The sequence below is a fragment of the Apodemus sylvaticus genome, chromosome X (assembly GCF_947179515.1).
Source record: "Apodemus sylvaticus chromosome X, mApoSyl1.1, whole genome shotgun sequence".
NCBI classification, from domain to species: domain Eukaryota; kingdom Metazoa; phylum Chordata; class Mammalia; order Rodentia; family Muridae; genus Apodemus; species Apodemus sylvaticus.
Window position 1 is genome coordinate 91,345,408 of NC_067495.1, and position 17,247 is coordinate 91,362,654.

The window sequence follows — 17,247 nt, forward strand, 5'->3', positions numbered from 1 at the left end:
AGAATCAAAAACTGTCTAGGTGATCAAAAAGAGACTAACATGAACAGGCTGAGGAGATTCTGCAGGGGGAAGAAATGGCCAACATGGAAACATATGTACTTGAATGAAGATGCCTAGTGTAATGGTTTCATGTACACTGAAAAAAGACAATGAAACAGTTCTTAAAGAAATCTCCAAGAGCAATAGCCAAAAGAGCAATAACAAAAACAAAACACTAAAATATCTATATGTAATACAATATGATGTATAATAAATATGTGCTATGAAAAACAATTTAATGGAATAAATACTGACTCCTCAGCCTTTCCTCCAAACAATGAATCTGTATGTAGTCCAGACTGGCCTGGAACTCATAGCCAGTCTGTTGCATCAGTCTTTCAAATATTGGGATTACAGGCATGAACCTCAAAACCCAGCTCCCTTCTAATATCATTAAATAAGTATGTACTGTCCTGCATAGTGTGTATATTTCTGTGTTGTTCTAACATCTTGATAACCTCTGGCTAAAGACTCTGCCCCTCAGCCACCCAATCCCCCAGAGCTAGTCAATTCTTAGAGACAGTAAGGGCTGAGTCCTAAGCTACCTATTAGTCAGATTGCCATCACTGGATCAGATGTAAATCTCTCAGCTACTGCTCTGGTGCCATGCCTTCCTTTGTGCCTCCATACCCCCTCCCACCATGTTGAACTCACCCTCTGAAAACTGTAAGTGAGTCCCCAATTAAGTCATAATAACAGTGGCCTTTGCCATGGTGTCTCTCCACAGCAAGAAAACACTAAGACAGACCCAACCTCAAAAATATACATATACGACATTTGATATAAGCTTTAACTGCTTCTTTTGAGAAGCAGTCTGCTTTAAGAGCCTTTAGGACTGAGAAAAATCCTGCTGACCTAATTATTATTTTGTAATTCTGGCAACACACATAACTTCCATGTCTTCAGACCATTAGAGTATTCAAAACACAATGTTAGACAAGTACTCAAGGATAACTCCAGAATTGAAAAAAAATCGTGGACTACAGACAGTGAATATAGTTAATTTCAACATCTACTTTATTATAATACAGACTGGATTACTATAGGATTGCTGGTGCTTCCTTCCTCCATAATACACAGGACCAGGACAATGTAAGTCTCCAGCCCCTCCTTTCGGGGTTGCTTAATCCTTTTGGGTCCCTCTAATGACTAACTCTCCTTCTACAGTAAGAGAGGAATGACATTATTGTTCCTAGGATAACCACATTTTTCTCTTTAAGTGTTTTGTTTGTTTGTTTGTTTGTTTGTTTGTTTGTTTGAGTCAGGGTTTCACTGTGTAGTCCTGGCTGTCCTGGAACTCACTCTGTAGACCAGGCTGGCCTCGAACTCAGAAATCCGCCTGCCTCTGCCTCCCAAGTGCTGGGATTACAGGCGTGTACCACCACCGCCCTGCCTCTCTTTAAGTTTTTGTAAAATTATTTTTAAATTATGTGTATTTGCAAGTGTGTGAATGTCTGTCTGTTTGTGCATATAAGTACCACATCCATGGAGGTCAGAAGAGGGTATCAGATCCCCTGGAAATAGAGTTATAGGCAGTTATGAGAAACTTGACATGGATGCCAGAAATCAAACTCAGGTCCTCTCAAGAGTATTACATGCTTGCGAGTGCTGAGCCATCTCTCCAGCCCCAGAGATAACCATATCATGAAAAGGCATTCTAGAAATGTCAAAGTCTAGAAAGCCCAACAACCCTGTAATAATTATATAACTTTTTGTGTGTAGCATATGTGTGTGATTATACTTGTGGAGGACAGACACTGATTTCAGGTGTCTATCATTTTTCAACATTTTTTTGAGATGGGGGTCTCACATTGAACCCCTATTAGCTACATTGACTGTCTAGGAAAACCCTCAGGATCCCCCTGTATACATTTCTCAGCACAAGGCAGGTACCACTATGCCCTGGTATTATGTGCTGGAGATCCAATCTCAGCTTCTCATATATGTGCAATAAGCACTTTACCCAATTAGCCATCTCCCTAGCTTCTTACTCTGCATCGTAAAAAGCTCAATTTGGTTCTACTTCCTAAGAACATTTGGAAGGGGCTAGTGCTGTAGCTCATTTAGTAAACAGTTTTCCCTCACATGTGTTCTTCCCTGGCTTTGATACCCATCACTGTATAAAGCCATGTGTGGTGGCACATTCCTGTGATCCCAGTACTCACAAAGTGTAAGCAGGATTACAAGTTCGAAGTCGACCTCAGTTGCATTGTGAGTACAAGGCCAGTGTGCACTATGTGAGACCCTGTTTTGAAAACAAAACAAAACAAAACAAAACAACAACAACAAAACGAAACCAAAAAATGCAAATTATAAAATCTCAGAGTAAATATACAGATTGTGGTCAATATTAAATTATTGCTGGCTGCTCAAAAAGCAGTTGTCCCCACAACAGAATCCCATGGTAGGGACAAAGCTGTATATTGAATGATGTATAGACAACAAAAGGATGGAGCAACACAAATTCAGGTTCAAGGAGTTAAGAGCAATCAAAGCTAGGGAAATACGGATAGCCCCAAAGGAATAGGGCAAGCTACAGTTCAATCTGCTTCAGAGAAGGAGGCTAGCCAAATTCTTTTTGCCAGGATTCAAAATTGGTCTTTCTGGTGATGCTTCCACGGTCTCCCATGGCAACCTGGGTGTTTTTCCGAAACTTCAGCCTTATTAGCCTGCGGCTTCTTGATCTTACCGAGTGAAGAGGAGTACCAGCTCACAGTGTGGGGTGTGGGGAAATAAATCCACAGGTACAGCTTCTCTCAGGACAAAAGGGTCACCTAGAAGCTTCTTAGCAGAGTTTGGAGGACAGCACAGTCTGCAGAAATAGACCAGAATATCAGTTCACACAAACAAAGAGAGGCAAGCACAGGAGCACCGACACTTAAAATTGAAGTCCTTTGTCTGCACATAGCCAGTGTGGCTCTCATCCTCACTCCTCATTATTTTCCTCTAACTTTTGCTTATCCATCTTCCTTACTAGTGTAGAGATGCTAAACTTACAGTAGAGCTGTGGCTCAACAAACACACTATAAGCAGGCAATATTAAAGCAAAAGGCATCAAAAGGACTGCAGAGATGGCTTTGGTTGGCAAGGCACCTGAGTTCAACTTCCAGAATCCATGGAAAAATGTAAAGTATGTTGGCACATTTGAAATTCAGTTCTGGAAAGTAAAACCAGGCAGATCTCTGGGGCTCACTGGCCAGTGTGAGTCTAGCACTGGGTGAAACCCAGACTAGTGAGAGATCCTGTCTCAAAAACAAGGTAGATGGTTTCATAAAATAATACCTATAAGTTGTCCTTTGTTGAGAGTGTGAGCGCGCACACACACCAGATGATGTTTATGAGATATGTACCCATTCTTTTGTGCTTTGCACTATTGGACTTTTTCTACCATATGTAGAAAAAATTAAATCAAATTAAAACTGACTTGCCTTTTTGAGGCCATGTTTAGAAATTTGCTCAATGTACTAGCTGAATTCTAGGTTTAGTCTTGTTTTTGTTTTTTGTTTTGTTTTGTTTGTTTCTTTAGACAGGGTGTCTCTGTGTAGCCCAGGCTTTCCTGGAACTCACTATCTTGACCTCAGAAATCAGCCTGCCTCCTGAGTGCTGGGATTAAAGGCATGTGCCACCATGCCCAACTAGGTTTAGTCTTAACCACTTCATTATAACACTCATTAGTATTATATAATATACAATTTAATGCCTTCATTTAAGTAAAAATGAAATAACATTAAAAGGTACAAAAGGTAATCTTTCCTGTCTCTCATATGTCCCCAGTCCTTTCTTTTTAAAATATTTTTTAGATTTAATTTTTGTGTGTATGCGAGTTTTTCCTTGTATGTACATATATGCATCACATGCATGCCTGGTGCCTGCAGAGGTCAGAAGGGAGTGTCATATCCCCAGAAATTAGAGTTGCACAGGGTTGTGAACTACCATGTGAGAGCTGGAAACCAAACCTGAATCCTCTACCAGAGTATCAATTAATTGCTCTGAACCCCTGAGCCAGCTCTATAGTCCTGTCTTCAGTTCTTTCTAGACAGAGAAAATTGTAATTAGGGTCTGTTTCTGAAGGGGCCCTTCCTTAAAGACAGCATATAAAGGAATGGGGATTCTTTGTGGTATTTCCTTTTTTAATTCAAAGTATTTTTTATTAAACTAATAAAATTTATTTTAAAATATACAACACAGTATTGACATTTTTAAGTCATCAAAATAACTTATAATAGCTAAATGCTTCTTAAATATGTATGATAACTTCTGAAGCTAAGAGTAATATGCACTCAACCAGTTTTTAAAATCTATTTGGAACATTAAACATGATTGAAGAAGAAAAAAATCTCTTATGAAGTCCTCTATGAGAGAAAATTGTGACAAATTTCTGATTAGACAGAAACCATTCCATCTCCAAGAGAGAATACAGTGTAACTGTGGCTTCATAGAATGGATTGTGCAGTGTTCCTTCTGTTTCTATTTTGTGGAATATTGAAGAGTATTGGTATTAGGTCTTCTTTGAAGGTCTGATAGAATTCTGCACTAAAACCATCTGGTCCTAGGCTTTTTCTGGATGGGAGACATTTAATGACTGCTTCTATTTCTTTAGGGGTTATGGGTCTGTTTAGATGGTTTATCTGATGCTGATTTAACTTTGGTATTTGGTATCTGTCTAAGAAATTGTCCATTTCATCTAGATTTTCCAGTTGTGTTGAGTGAAGGCTTTTGTAGTAGGATCTGATCTTTTTTCCTCAGGATCTGTTGTTATATCCCCCTTTTCATTTATGATTTTGTTAATTTGGATACAGTTTCTTTTTTTTCTTTTTCTTTTAAATTTTCTATATTCTTTGTTTACATTCCAAAAGCTTTCCCCTTTCCCAATTCCCCCCCCTCATATGTCCCATAAGTCCTCTTCTCTCCACCTGTGCCCTCTGTTTAGTCTGGCTATGAGTTTATCTATCTTGTTGATTTTCTCAAAGAACCAGAACACCCTCAAAGAAGTAGGGGGAGGGAGGATGGGATAGGGGCTATGGGGGAAGTCTGGGAAAGGGGGGTAACATTTGAAATGTAAATAAAGAATATGTCCAATAAAAAAAGAACCACCTCCTGGTTTTGTTGATTCCTTGTATAGTTCTATTTCTTTCTACTTGGTTGATTTCAGCCCTGAGTTTGATGATTTCCTGCCTTCTACTCCTCTTGGGTGAATTAGCTTCTTTTTGTTCTAAAGCTTTTGGGTATGCTGTTAAGCTGCTAGTGTATGGTCTCTCCAGCTTCTTTTTGGAGGTACTCAGAGCTATAAGTTTTCCTCTTAGCACTGCTTCCATTGTGTCCCATAAATGTGGGTATGTTGTGCCTTCATTTTAATTAAATTCTAAAAAGTCTTTGATTTCTTTATTTCTTCCTTGACCAAGTTATTATTAATTGGGGCATTGTTCAGCTTCCATGTGTATGTGGACTTTCTGTTGTTTTTGTTGCTATTGAAGGCCAGTCTTAGTCATAGTGATCTGATGGGATGCATGGGATTAGTTCAGTCTTCTTGTATCTGTTGAGGCCTGTTTTGTTACCAATTATATGATCGATTTTGGATAAGGTACCATGAGGTGCTGAGAAGAAGGTATATTCTTTTGATTTAGGATGAAATGGTCTATAGATATCTGTTAAATCCATTTGTAAACTGTGTCTCTGTTTAGGGAAACTGTTGTGTTTCCCTGATCTGTCCATTGCTGAGAGTGGGGTGTTGAAGTCTCCCACTATTACTGTGTAAGGTGCAATGCGTGCTTTGAGCTTTAGTAAAGTTTCTTTTATGAATGTGGGTGCCCTTGAATTTGGAGCATAAATGTTCAGAATTGAGAGTTCTTCTTGGTAGATTTTTTCTTTGATGAGTATGAAGTATCCTTCCTTATCCTTTTTGATAACTTTTGGTTGAGAGTTGATTTTATTCAATATTAGAATGGCTACACCAGCTTGTTTCTTGGGACCATTTGCTTGGAAAATTGTTTTCCAGACTTTTACTCTGAGGTAGTGTCTGTCTTTGTCCCTGAGGTGAGTTCCCTGTAGGCAGCAAAATGCTGGATCCTGTTTATGTATCCAGTCTGTTAGTCTTTGCCTTCTTTTTTATTGGGGAATTGAGTCCATTGATGTTAAGAGATATTAAGGAATAGTGATTGTTGCTTCCTGTTATTTTTGATGTTATTTTTATGTTTGTATGACTATCTTCTTTTGGATTTGTTGAAAGAAGATTATTTTCTTGCTTTTTCTACGGTGTAGTTTTGTTGGGAGCCAAAGAGCTTGGCTCAACACCCCCAGCTGAGCTGTTTGCACAGGTTTCTTGAGAGCAAAACATCCCGTGGCTTAGCTTGATTCCTACCTTCCTGCCCGGTGTGGTACGGACTTCCCAGGTGCCTGACCTATGACTATAATTGTTTTCTCCTGTTCCTTCCCTGGCCTCTAGTATATATATTGCTGGTCTCTCAGTAAGGTTAGAAGAAGAAGAAAAGAAGGGAGCGCGCATTCTCCTTGCAGAATGACCTGTGTCTGTGTGTTTTTAATCCCCCTGGGAATAAACTGCTTGAAGAAGATCTTCCTGCGTTGTGTTATTCCTTGCTGGCAAGGGTGGTCGCAACATAGTTTCTCTCCTTGTGTTGGCATTTTCAATCTATTATCATTTGTAGGGCTGGATTCCTGGAAGGATATTGTGTAAATTTGTTTTTGACATGGAATATCTTGTTTTTTCCATCTATGGTAATTGAGATTTTCCTGGGCTGGGATTTTTGTTCTCTTAGGGTCTGTATAACATCTGTCCAGGATCTTTTGGTTTTTATATAAAGTCTCTGTTGAAAAGTTTGGTGTAATTCTGATAGGTATGCCTTTATATATTACTTGACCCTTTTCCCTTACTGCTTTTAATATTCTTTGTTTAGTGCATTTGGTGTTTTGACTATTATGTGATTGGAGGAATTTCTTTTCTGGTCCAATCTATTTGGCCTCTTGTATGTTCATGGGCATCTTTATTTTTAGGTTAAGGAAGTGCACACCCGATGGACGGAGCGGCAGCAGCAGCAGCAACAGCAGCAGCAGCTGGTCCAGAGGAAGGGCCATCAGCAGTAGAACCAAGCGGACAGGGTCCAGGCAGACCCTGCACCCACGATCACTGGCCATCGCTGGCCAGCCAGGCTGCAAGCAGCGGAGGATTTACAGCACCTTTCACCACACAGAAGCCACATCAGAACTCTGCCTCCCGCCAGTCAGTTACTAGAGACTGGCCTCCATCTTGGTTCTCAGACGCCAGAGAGATCAGACAGACTGAGGTACGAAAATATAACCTGAGACCAACATTGCGGGGGTCTAAGCCCGATGGGCATTGGCCTGCACCCAGGCACTGGGCTGGTCTGGGGGCCACTGGTGTGCAAACCCGGACAGGAGGTTGTTTCCCCGGGCCGGCGCGCATGCCCCCCCCCCCCCCCCCCCCCGCCATTTTGACTACGGGAAGCCAGAGAGTCCTAGCAGGCAAAACCAAACCAGCTAACAGGCATAGCCCGAGGCTGACATAGCAGGGGTCTAAGACTGTCAGGCCCTGGACTGCCCCCAGGCCCTGGGCTGCTCAGTGGGCCATTTGTGTGCTGACACAGCCAGGAGGTTGTTAGCCCAGCAGACTCTCCCAGCACTCTCAGGGAGTGTACACACGCCACCATACTGGCCACCTGACAGACCCAATTAACACTCACAGCTGAGGGGAACTTTGCTCAGACATTGGCCTGCCAGGCTTTTGCCTAGACTCAGGGCCTGAGCAGCCAGGCTAACCTTGTGTGCACCAACCCAGTTGGGAGTTCAGCTGCCCAGCAGAGTGATCAGCATGCAGAAAAGGTCCCTGCAGCATACACCCTCAGCACTCCCTGAAGGAGCAAACGGGCACCATCTGGTTCACAGACACAATCTGGTGCAAAGCACACTAGGGCTTCAAGGGCACCCAAGAGGAGGATAGCACATCAGCAATCTGCAACAGGGGAAACCCAGCCATATAGTGTTGCAGAAATAGCCCTAGAGCCTCTCAGGAGGCTGAAACACCAGCCAGAGAGAGACAAGACCAACTAACTCCAGAGAACAAGATGGCAAAGGGCAAACGCAGGAACACTACTAACAGAAATCTAGGCAATATGGCAGCATCTGAACCAAACTCTCCAACATCAGCAAGTCCTGGTTATGCCAACACACCAAAGAAACAAGATTTGGATTTAAAAACACTGGTCATGATGCTGCTAGAAGAACACAAAAAGGACATAAATGAATCTCTTTAAGAAATACAGGGGAACATGAATAAGCTAGAAACCCGTATAATGGAAACACAAAAATCACTTAAAGAAATGCAGGAGAATAAGGCCCAAGAGATAGAAGCCAATAAAGAAGAAAGGCAAAAAAAAAAAAAAAAAAAAAAAAACCTTAAAGAAATGCAGGAGAACTTGAGTCAACAGGCAGAAGTCATGAAAGAGGAAACACAAAAATCTCTTAAAGAATTACAGGAAAATACAAACAAACAAATGATAGAACTGAGCAAAACCATCCTGGATCTAAAAACAGAAGTAGAAACAACTAAGAAATCACAAAGGGAGACAACTTTGGAGATAGAAAACTTTGAGAAGAAATCAGGGGCCATATATACAAATATAAACAACAGAATACAAGAGATGGAAGAAAGAATCTCAGATGCTGAAGATACCATAGAAACCATTGACTCAACAGTCAAAGAAAATGCAAAATGCAAAAAGCTTGTATCCCAGAATATCCAGGAAATCCAGGATACAATGAGAAGACCAAACCTAAGGATTATAGGTATAGATGATAGTGAAGATTTACAACTGAAAGGGCCAGCAAATATCTTCAACAAAATTATGGAAGAAAACTTTCCCAACTTAAAGAGAGAGATGCCTATGAATATACAAGAAGCCTATAGAACTCGAAACAGACTGGACCTAAGCAGAAATACCTCTCGCCACATAATTAAAACCCCAAATGCACTAAACAAAGAAAGAATATTAAAGGCAGTAGGAGAAAAAGGCCAAGTAGCATATAAAGGAAGACCTATCAGAATCACACCAGACTTCTCACCAGAGACCATGAAATCTAGAAGATCCTGGGCAGATCTCATGCAGACTCTAAGAGAACACAAATGTCAGCCAAGACTACTATACCCAGCAAAACTCTCATTTACCATAGATGGAGAAACCAAGATACTCCATGACAAAACCAAATTTACACAATATCTTTCCACAAACCCAGCTCTGCAAAGAATAATAGGAGGAAAACTCCGATACAAGGAGGGAAACTACACCCTGGAAAAAGCAAGATAGTAACCTTCCTTCATCAAACCCAAAAGAAGATAACTACTCAAATATAAAAATAAATAAAAAATGACAGGAAGTAATAATCACTATTCCTTAATATCTCTTAACATCAATGGTCTCAATTCCCCAATAAAAAGATATAGACTAACAGACTGGATAAGGAAACAGGACCCTACATTTTGCTGCATACAGGAGACACACCTCAGTGTTAAAGATAAACACTACCTTAGAGTGAAAGGCTGGAAGACAATCTTATGAGCCAATGGTCTCAGGAAACGAGCCAGAGTAGCCATTCTAATATCAGATAAAATTGATTTTCAACCTAAAGTCATCAAAAGAGACACAGAAGGACACTTCTTGCTGGTCAAAAGAAAAAATCCACCAAGAACTTTCAGTTCTGAACATCTATGCACCAAATACAAGGGCACCCTCATTCATAAAAGAAGCTTTACTAAAGCTCAAAGCACACATTGCACCTAACACAATAATTGTGGGGGACTTCAACACTCCACTCTCCTCAATGAACCAATCGGGAAAATAGAAACTAAACAGGGACACAGTAAAACTAATTGAAGCTTTGGACCAATTGGATTTGACTGATATTTATAGAACATTTCACCCTAAAGCAAAAGAATATACCTTTTTTCTCAGCACCTCATGGTACCTTCTCCAAAATCGACCATATAATTGGTCACAAGGCAGACCTCAACAAATATAAGAAGATCGAACTAATCCTATGCCTATCAGATCACTATGGTGTAAGAGTGGTTTTCAATAGCAACAAAAACAATAGAAAGCCCACATACACATGGAGGCTGAATAATACTCTACTCAATGACACCTTGGCCAAAGAAGAAATAAAGACATCAGAGACTTTTTAGAATTTAATAAAAATGAAGGCAAAACATACCCAAATCTTTGGGACACAATGAAAGCAGTGCTAAGAGGAAAACTCATAGCCCTGAGTGCCTCCAAAAAGAAAATGGAGATATCATACACTAGCAGCTTAACGACACACCTGAAAGTCCTGGAACAAAAAGAAGCCAATTCACCCGGGAGGATTAGAAAACAGGAAATCATCAAACTCAGGGCTGAAATCAATCAAGTGGAAACAAAGAGAATTGTACAAAGAATCAACGAATCCGGGAACTGGTTCTTTGAGAAAATCAACAAGATAGATAAACCCTTAGCCAGAGTGACCAAAGGGCACAGAGAACATATCCAAATTAACAAACGTAGAAATGAAAAGGGGGATATAACAACAGAAACTGAGGAAATCCAAAAAATCATCAGATCCTACTACAAGAGCCTATACTCAACACAACTGGAGAATCTGGAGGAAATGGACAATTTCCTTGACAGATACCAAATACCAAAATTAAATCAGGACCAAATAGATCATCTAAACAGTCCCATAACCCCTAAAGAAATAGAAGGAGTCATAGAAAGTCTTCCAACCAAAAAAAGCACAGGACCAGATGGTTTCAGTGCAGAATTTTATCAGAACTTCAAAGAAGACTTAACACCAATAGTCTTCAAACTATTCCACAAAATAGAAACAGAAGGAACACTACCCAATTCCTTCTACAAAGCCACAATTACACTGATACCAAAACCACACAAAGATCCAACAAAGAAAGAGAACTTCAGACCAATTTCCCTTATGAACGTTGATGAAAAATACTCAATAAAATTCTTGCCAACCGAATCCAAGAACACATCAAAACAATCATCCACCATGATCAAGTAGGCTTTATCCCGGGAATGCAGGGTTGGTTCAATATAAGGAAATCCATCAATGCAATCCACTACATAAACAAACTCAAAGAAAAAAACCACATGGTCATTTCATTGGATGCTGAAAAAGCATTTGACAAAATTCAGCATCCTTTCATGCTTAAAGTCTTGGAGAGAACAGGAATTCAAGGCCCATACCTAAACATAGTAAAAGCAATATACAGCAAACTGGTAGCCAGCATCAAACTAAATGGAGAGAAACTTGAAGCAATCCCACTGAAATCAGGGACCAGACAAGGCTGCCCCCTTTCTCCTTATCTTTTCAATATTGTACTTGAGGTACTAGCTCGGGCAATTTGACAACATAAGGAGGTCAAAGGGATACAAATTGGAAAGGAAGAAGTCAAACTATCATTATTTGCAGACGACATGATAGTCTACCTAAGTGACCCAAAAAACTCCACTAGAGAGCTCCTACAGCTGATAACCAACTTCAGCAAAGTGGCAGGTTATAAAATCAACTCAAGCAAATCAGTGGCCTTCCTATACTCAAAGAATAAGCAGGCTGAGAAAGAAATTAGGGAAATGACCCCCTTCACAATAGCCACAAACAGTATAAAGTATCTTGGGGTGACTCTCACCAAACATGTGAAAGATCTGTATGACAAGAACTTCAAGACTCTGAAGAAAGAAATGGAAGAAGACCTCAAAAAAATGGGAAAACCTCCCATGCTCATGGATCGGTAGAATCAATATAGTTAAAATGGCCATTTTGCCAAAAGCAATATACAGATTCAATGCAAGACCCATCAAAATCCCAACTCAATTCTTCACAGAGTTAGAAAGAGCAATTCTCAAATTCATCTGGAACAACAAAAAACCCAGGATAGCTAAAACTATTCTCAGCAACAAAAGAAAATCTGGGGGAATCAGTATCCCTGACCTCAAGCAATACTACAGAGCAATAGTGTTAAAAACTGCATGGTATTGGTACAGTGACAGGCAGGAGGATCAATGGAACAGGATTGAAGATCCAGAAATGAACCCACACACCTATGGCCACTTGATCCTCGACAAAGAGGCTGAAAACATCCAATGGAAAAAAGATAGCCTTTTCAACAAATGGTGCTGGTTCAACTGGAGGTCACCATGCAGAAAAATGGGAATTGATCCATCCTTGTCTCCTTGTACTAAGCTCAAATCCAAATAGATCAAGGACCTCCACATAAAGCCAGACACTCTGAAGCTAATAGAAAAGAAACTGGGGAAGGCCCTTGAGGACATCGGTACAGGGAGAAAGTTTCTGAACAGAACACCAATAGCGTATGCTCTAAGATCAAGAATTGACAAATGGGACCTCATAAAATTACAAAGTTTCTGTAAGGCAAAGGACACCATCAAGAGGACAAATCGGCAACCAACAAATTGGGAAAAGATCTTCACCAATCCTACATCAGATAGAGGGCTAATATCCAATATATATAAAGAACTGAAGAAGTTAGACTCCAGAAAACCAAACAACCCTATTAAAAAATGGGGTACAGAGTTAAACAAAGAATTCTCACCTGAAGAACTTGGGATGGCGGAGAAGCATCTTAAAAAATGCTCAACTTCATTAGTCATTAGGGAAATGCAAACCAAAACAACCCTGAGATTTCACCTTACACCAGTCAGAATGGCTAAGATTAAAAATTCAGGAGACAGCAGGTGTTGGAGAGGATGTGGAGAAAGAGGAACACTCCTCCACTGCTGGTGGGGTTGCAAATTGGTACAACCACTCTGGAAATCATTCTGGTGGTTCCTCCAAAAACTGGGCACCTCACTTCCAGAAGATCCTGCTATACCACTCCTGGGCATATACCCAAAAGATTCCCCAGCATGTAATAAGGATACATGTTCCACTATGTTCATAGCAACCCTATTTATAATTGCCAGAAGTTGGAAAGAACCCAGGTATCCCTCAACAGAAGAGTGGATGCAAAAAAATGTGGTATATCTACACAATGGAGTACTATTCAGCCATTAGAAACAATGAATTCATGAAATTCTTAGACAAATGGATGGAGTTGGAGAACATCATACCAAGTGAGGTAACCCAGTCTCAAAAGATGAATCATGGTATGCACTCACTAATAAGTGGATATTAACCTAGAAAGTTGGAATACTCAAAACATAATCCATACATCAAGTGCGGTACAAGAAGAATGGAGGAGTGGCCCCTTGTTCTGTAAAGACTCAGTGAAGCAGTATAGAGCAAAATCAGAACGGGGAAGTGGGAAGGGTTGGGTGGGAAAACAGGGGGAGGGAAGGGGACTGATGGGACTTTCGGGGAGTGGGGGTCCAGAAAAGGGGAAATCATTTGAAATGTAAATAAATATATCAATAAATTAAAAAAAAGGTTAAACTAGTTTCATATGGTCTGCCACTTCTCCTAGGTCTTTCTCAAAGAGAAACAAAAGCAAAACTTGCACCTGGATATTTATTGAAACATCAATCATGAAAGCATATCATGAGCATATACGTAAGAGTATATATGTATATACATATATATGTGTGTATACACAAACACACACACACACACACACATAATTCCTTTTTAAGTCCAAAAATAAAACGAAGAAGAGATAAATGTTTAAACACAGATAAATATCATATATGTTATGCTAAGTGAAAGAAGATGAAAAGAAATTCATAGCATATGGCACAATTCAATTCAATGAAATGCCAGGCAAATCTAGAAACAAAGCCCATTACTGGCTGCCTAAGATCAGACAGCAGGGGTGGAGCTATACAGTGATACTCAAAGGTGCAATTTCTTTTTGAGAAGGCAAAATTTAGATTTAGATGGTGGTGACAGCTGTATGAGACTGAAAACAAACCACTCAAACCTCACTGAACTGTCTACTTTTTAAAAAGGAGATCTAGTTTGGTTTGTGTATACTGAGTGTTTTCCTTACATGTTTGTCAAAGGAGATAGGCCCAGGAGAACAAGGCACTCTGAATCAACTCAACAAGGCACCTGTGAGCTCACAGAGACTGAAGGAGCAAGCACGGGGCCTGCACCAGGTCCTCTGCATATGTATATATGTATATGTATTTGTATATGTATATGTATATGTATATGTATATGTATATGTATATGTATATGTATATGTATATGAGTAGCTATAACATATACTATATATATTATAGCTACTCCTACTATGAGAACACGTGAGCCTCTGACTCTTGTGTCTATTCTTGGGGCTCTTCTCCTCCTGTTGAGTTGCCATGTCCAACTTTGATATAATTTTTGCTTCTTTATTTTGCCATGTTTTGTTGTTCTTCTTAGAAGCCTACTCTTCCTTCTTTCCTTCCTTCCTTCCTTCCTTCTTTCCTTCCTTCCTTCCTTCCTTTCATTTGTTTTTGTTTGCTTTTTGAGACAGGGATTCTCTATGTAGCCCTGGCCTTCCTGGAATTCACTCTGTACATCATCAGGCTGGCCTCGAACTCAGAGATTCACCTACCTGACTGGTCCTCTGGGACTGGACTCTTGATATGTCATAATTTGTATTATTGAGTTTCTTTTAAGTACATTTTGAGTATAAATTTTGAAAAAAAATAGGAAGCTACCATTTTGGGGGAAAATGGGAATAACTAATTATTTTCTATTTTCTAACTTTAGTAAAATGCATTTAACATACATTTTAACCATTTTTAAATCTACTTTGTTTTTAGGGACATAGTCTCTCATTATGTAGCCCTGGTTGTCCTGGAACTCAGTATACAGACCAGGCTGGCCTCCAACCCAGAGGCCTGCCTCTGACTCTCAGGTTCTGAGATTAAAGGTGTGCACCTCCAAACCTAACAAATACAGACATTTCTTATCTACTATGTAGGTGCTGGGAACCAACCCTGGGTCCCCTGTAAGAGCAACAAGTGCTTTTAACCACTGAGAAGCCTTATAAATTGTATTATTTAAATGGATAAAATTATGTGGATTTTGAAGTATATCTCCATAAAGCTGCTGAAAAATAACATCCTGTTGTTTTAGGGGTGTGGCTGCTGGTAGGTTGCCTGCACTGCAGTAGGTAGCCCCACCCAATGAGCATACAGGCAGCAGGAATTGGACTTAATGGATTGTTTCAAAATAGAGAACAAGGAATTGGGAGGGGGATATGTTGAGAGTGTAGAAGGAGTTAGAGTAGGGTAATGGGCTGGATATGATCAAAAAATATACTGTCTATGAAATCCTCAAATGTTTTTACACACACACATATGTAAGTGTATATATATGTATGTGTATGTACACACAGAGATGTGTATTTCTATGTACATTGTTATGGGTTTTAGACAGGTTGTTTCTATGTAGCTCAAACTGGCCTCAAATACCTCCTCTCATGGCATGGTCTTTCTATGTAGTCCTAGCCACTCAGAGATCCACCTGCCTCCACCTCCCAAGTGTTAGGATTAAAGGTCTGTGCCACCCCATCCAGCTCATATTTCTATTTTCATGGAGGAGGAAGCATCACCTCACAATGCATGAACACATTAATACTACTTCCTTTTCTTATTTTCTGTTAGTTTTCCAACAGCAGTTCCTATTTCTTGTTGCCTTCTGGGGCTTGATTAAAGACTGAGGAAAACAGTCGTGTAATATTTACTGCAAATGGTTTCTGTGGGTGAAATTGTTTACTGTGCTTTGTCTCATGTAAAAGTTCCAGTTTTTAACCATAGTTTTATTGAAACATTATTGGATACAATTTAGTTTACCATTATACAGCTCAGTGGTTATTCCTATATTCAGAGCATACACTTCCTGCTACCAGCACTTTTGGAACATTTTCATTAGCCCAGTATGATTCCATGCACCTCTTAACAGCTATACGTTGTATTTGACTCAAACCCATAGTCGCTGTAGATAGCCACAGACGTTCCTGTTTCTATAGACTTATCTATTCTGAACATTTTCTATAAAAAGAATTATGTAATAGTCTCTCTCTCTCTCTCTCTCTCTCTCTGTGTGTGTGTGTGTGTGTGTGTGTATGTGGGGGCAGAGGGTGATGCTGGGACATCTTCCTCAATAGCTTTCCATTTTCATTTTTGCAACAGGGTATCACTCAACCTGAAGCTCATTATTGCCTAGGTGGCTGGCTAGTGAGCCCTTGGGATCTGCCTGTCTCTTGCCTCTCAGCACTGAAGTGTGTGTGTGTGGGGGGGGGTTACAGATGTGTGCTGCTTCATCTGACTTAGGATGTGGTTTTTTGTAACTGACCACTGGATATGAAGCCTTTACAGATGATTTATATATATCTTCTCCTATGCCATGAGCTGTCTTTTCAGTTTCTGGGTGGTAATATTTGCAATATGAAACATTTTTTGTTTGTTTGTTTTGTCCTGACTTTAGAGTTACTTTTCTTTTTTTATCCTTTGGGCTTTTGATAACTGTGTTAAAGACAACTTTGCTTAACACACGGTCATGAAGACTTTAAATGTATTCTTCTTAAAATTCTATAGTTTTAGCTCTCACATTTAGTTCTATGATATATATTTTTTACTATTTTAGTTTTGTTTTATTGAGACAGACTCTCAAGTAGCCCAGGGTTACCTCAAATCTACAATGTAGCCAAGGATAGATGATTTTAAACTCCTCCTCCTCTTGTCTCTACCTCCTGAGTGCTAGGGTTATAGACATTTATCACCGTTCCTGGCTTAGTTGTTATACATTTTTAATTCATTTCTGTGAATGGTTTGATGGAGGTAGACACTACACGGATAATAAGAGTCCCATCAAATTAAGTTAGCAAGAGTGTCGCCATTTGCTTTGCATCCCTACTCCCCACAATGCTCATGGAATAAAAATCACTGAATGATCAACCTCTTAGAAAATATTTCCAGGGCTGGAGAGATGACTCAGCACTTAAGAGTGTTGCCTGCTCTTGCCAAGGATCTGAGTAAGGTTCCCGGAACCCACATGGCAACTCATGACCATCTGTAATTCACGTTCCACAGGATCCAACCCCCTTTTCTAGCTTTCTTGGGAACCAGGCACAGACATGGTGCATGCACATACACACAGGCAAACACTCATACAGACAAAATAAAAATAAATCTTCTTTAAAGCTACTGTGGAAATCAATGTGGAAGTTTCTCAAAAAAAAAA

General features: G+C 39.9%; 1 protein-coding gene across 12 annotated transcripts in view; it reads right to left on the minus strand.

Annotated features, from left to right (window-relative positions):
• The window catches only part of Trmt2b (tRNA methyltransferase 2 homolog B), a 99,746-nt gene that overhangs the window by 39,000 nt on the left and 43,499 nt on the right, over positions 1-17,247 (minus strand). For 9 of the 12 annotated variants that reach the window (XM_052170777.1, XM_052170784.1, XM_052170783.1 and 6 more), the window contains one exon: positions 2,729-2,851. The exons of 1 other annotated variant lie outside the window; for it this stretch is intronic. In XM_052170777.1, coding sequence (XP_052026737.1) covers positions 2,729-2,851 — 123 coding nt within the window. Of the gene's footprint in view, positions 1-1,033; positions 2,852-17,247 lie in introns of those variants that run through there. 2 more of the 12 variants (XM_052170781.1, XM_052170787.1) reach the window with 2 other exon arrangements.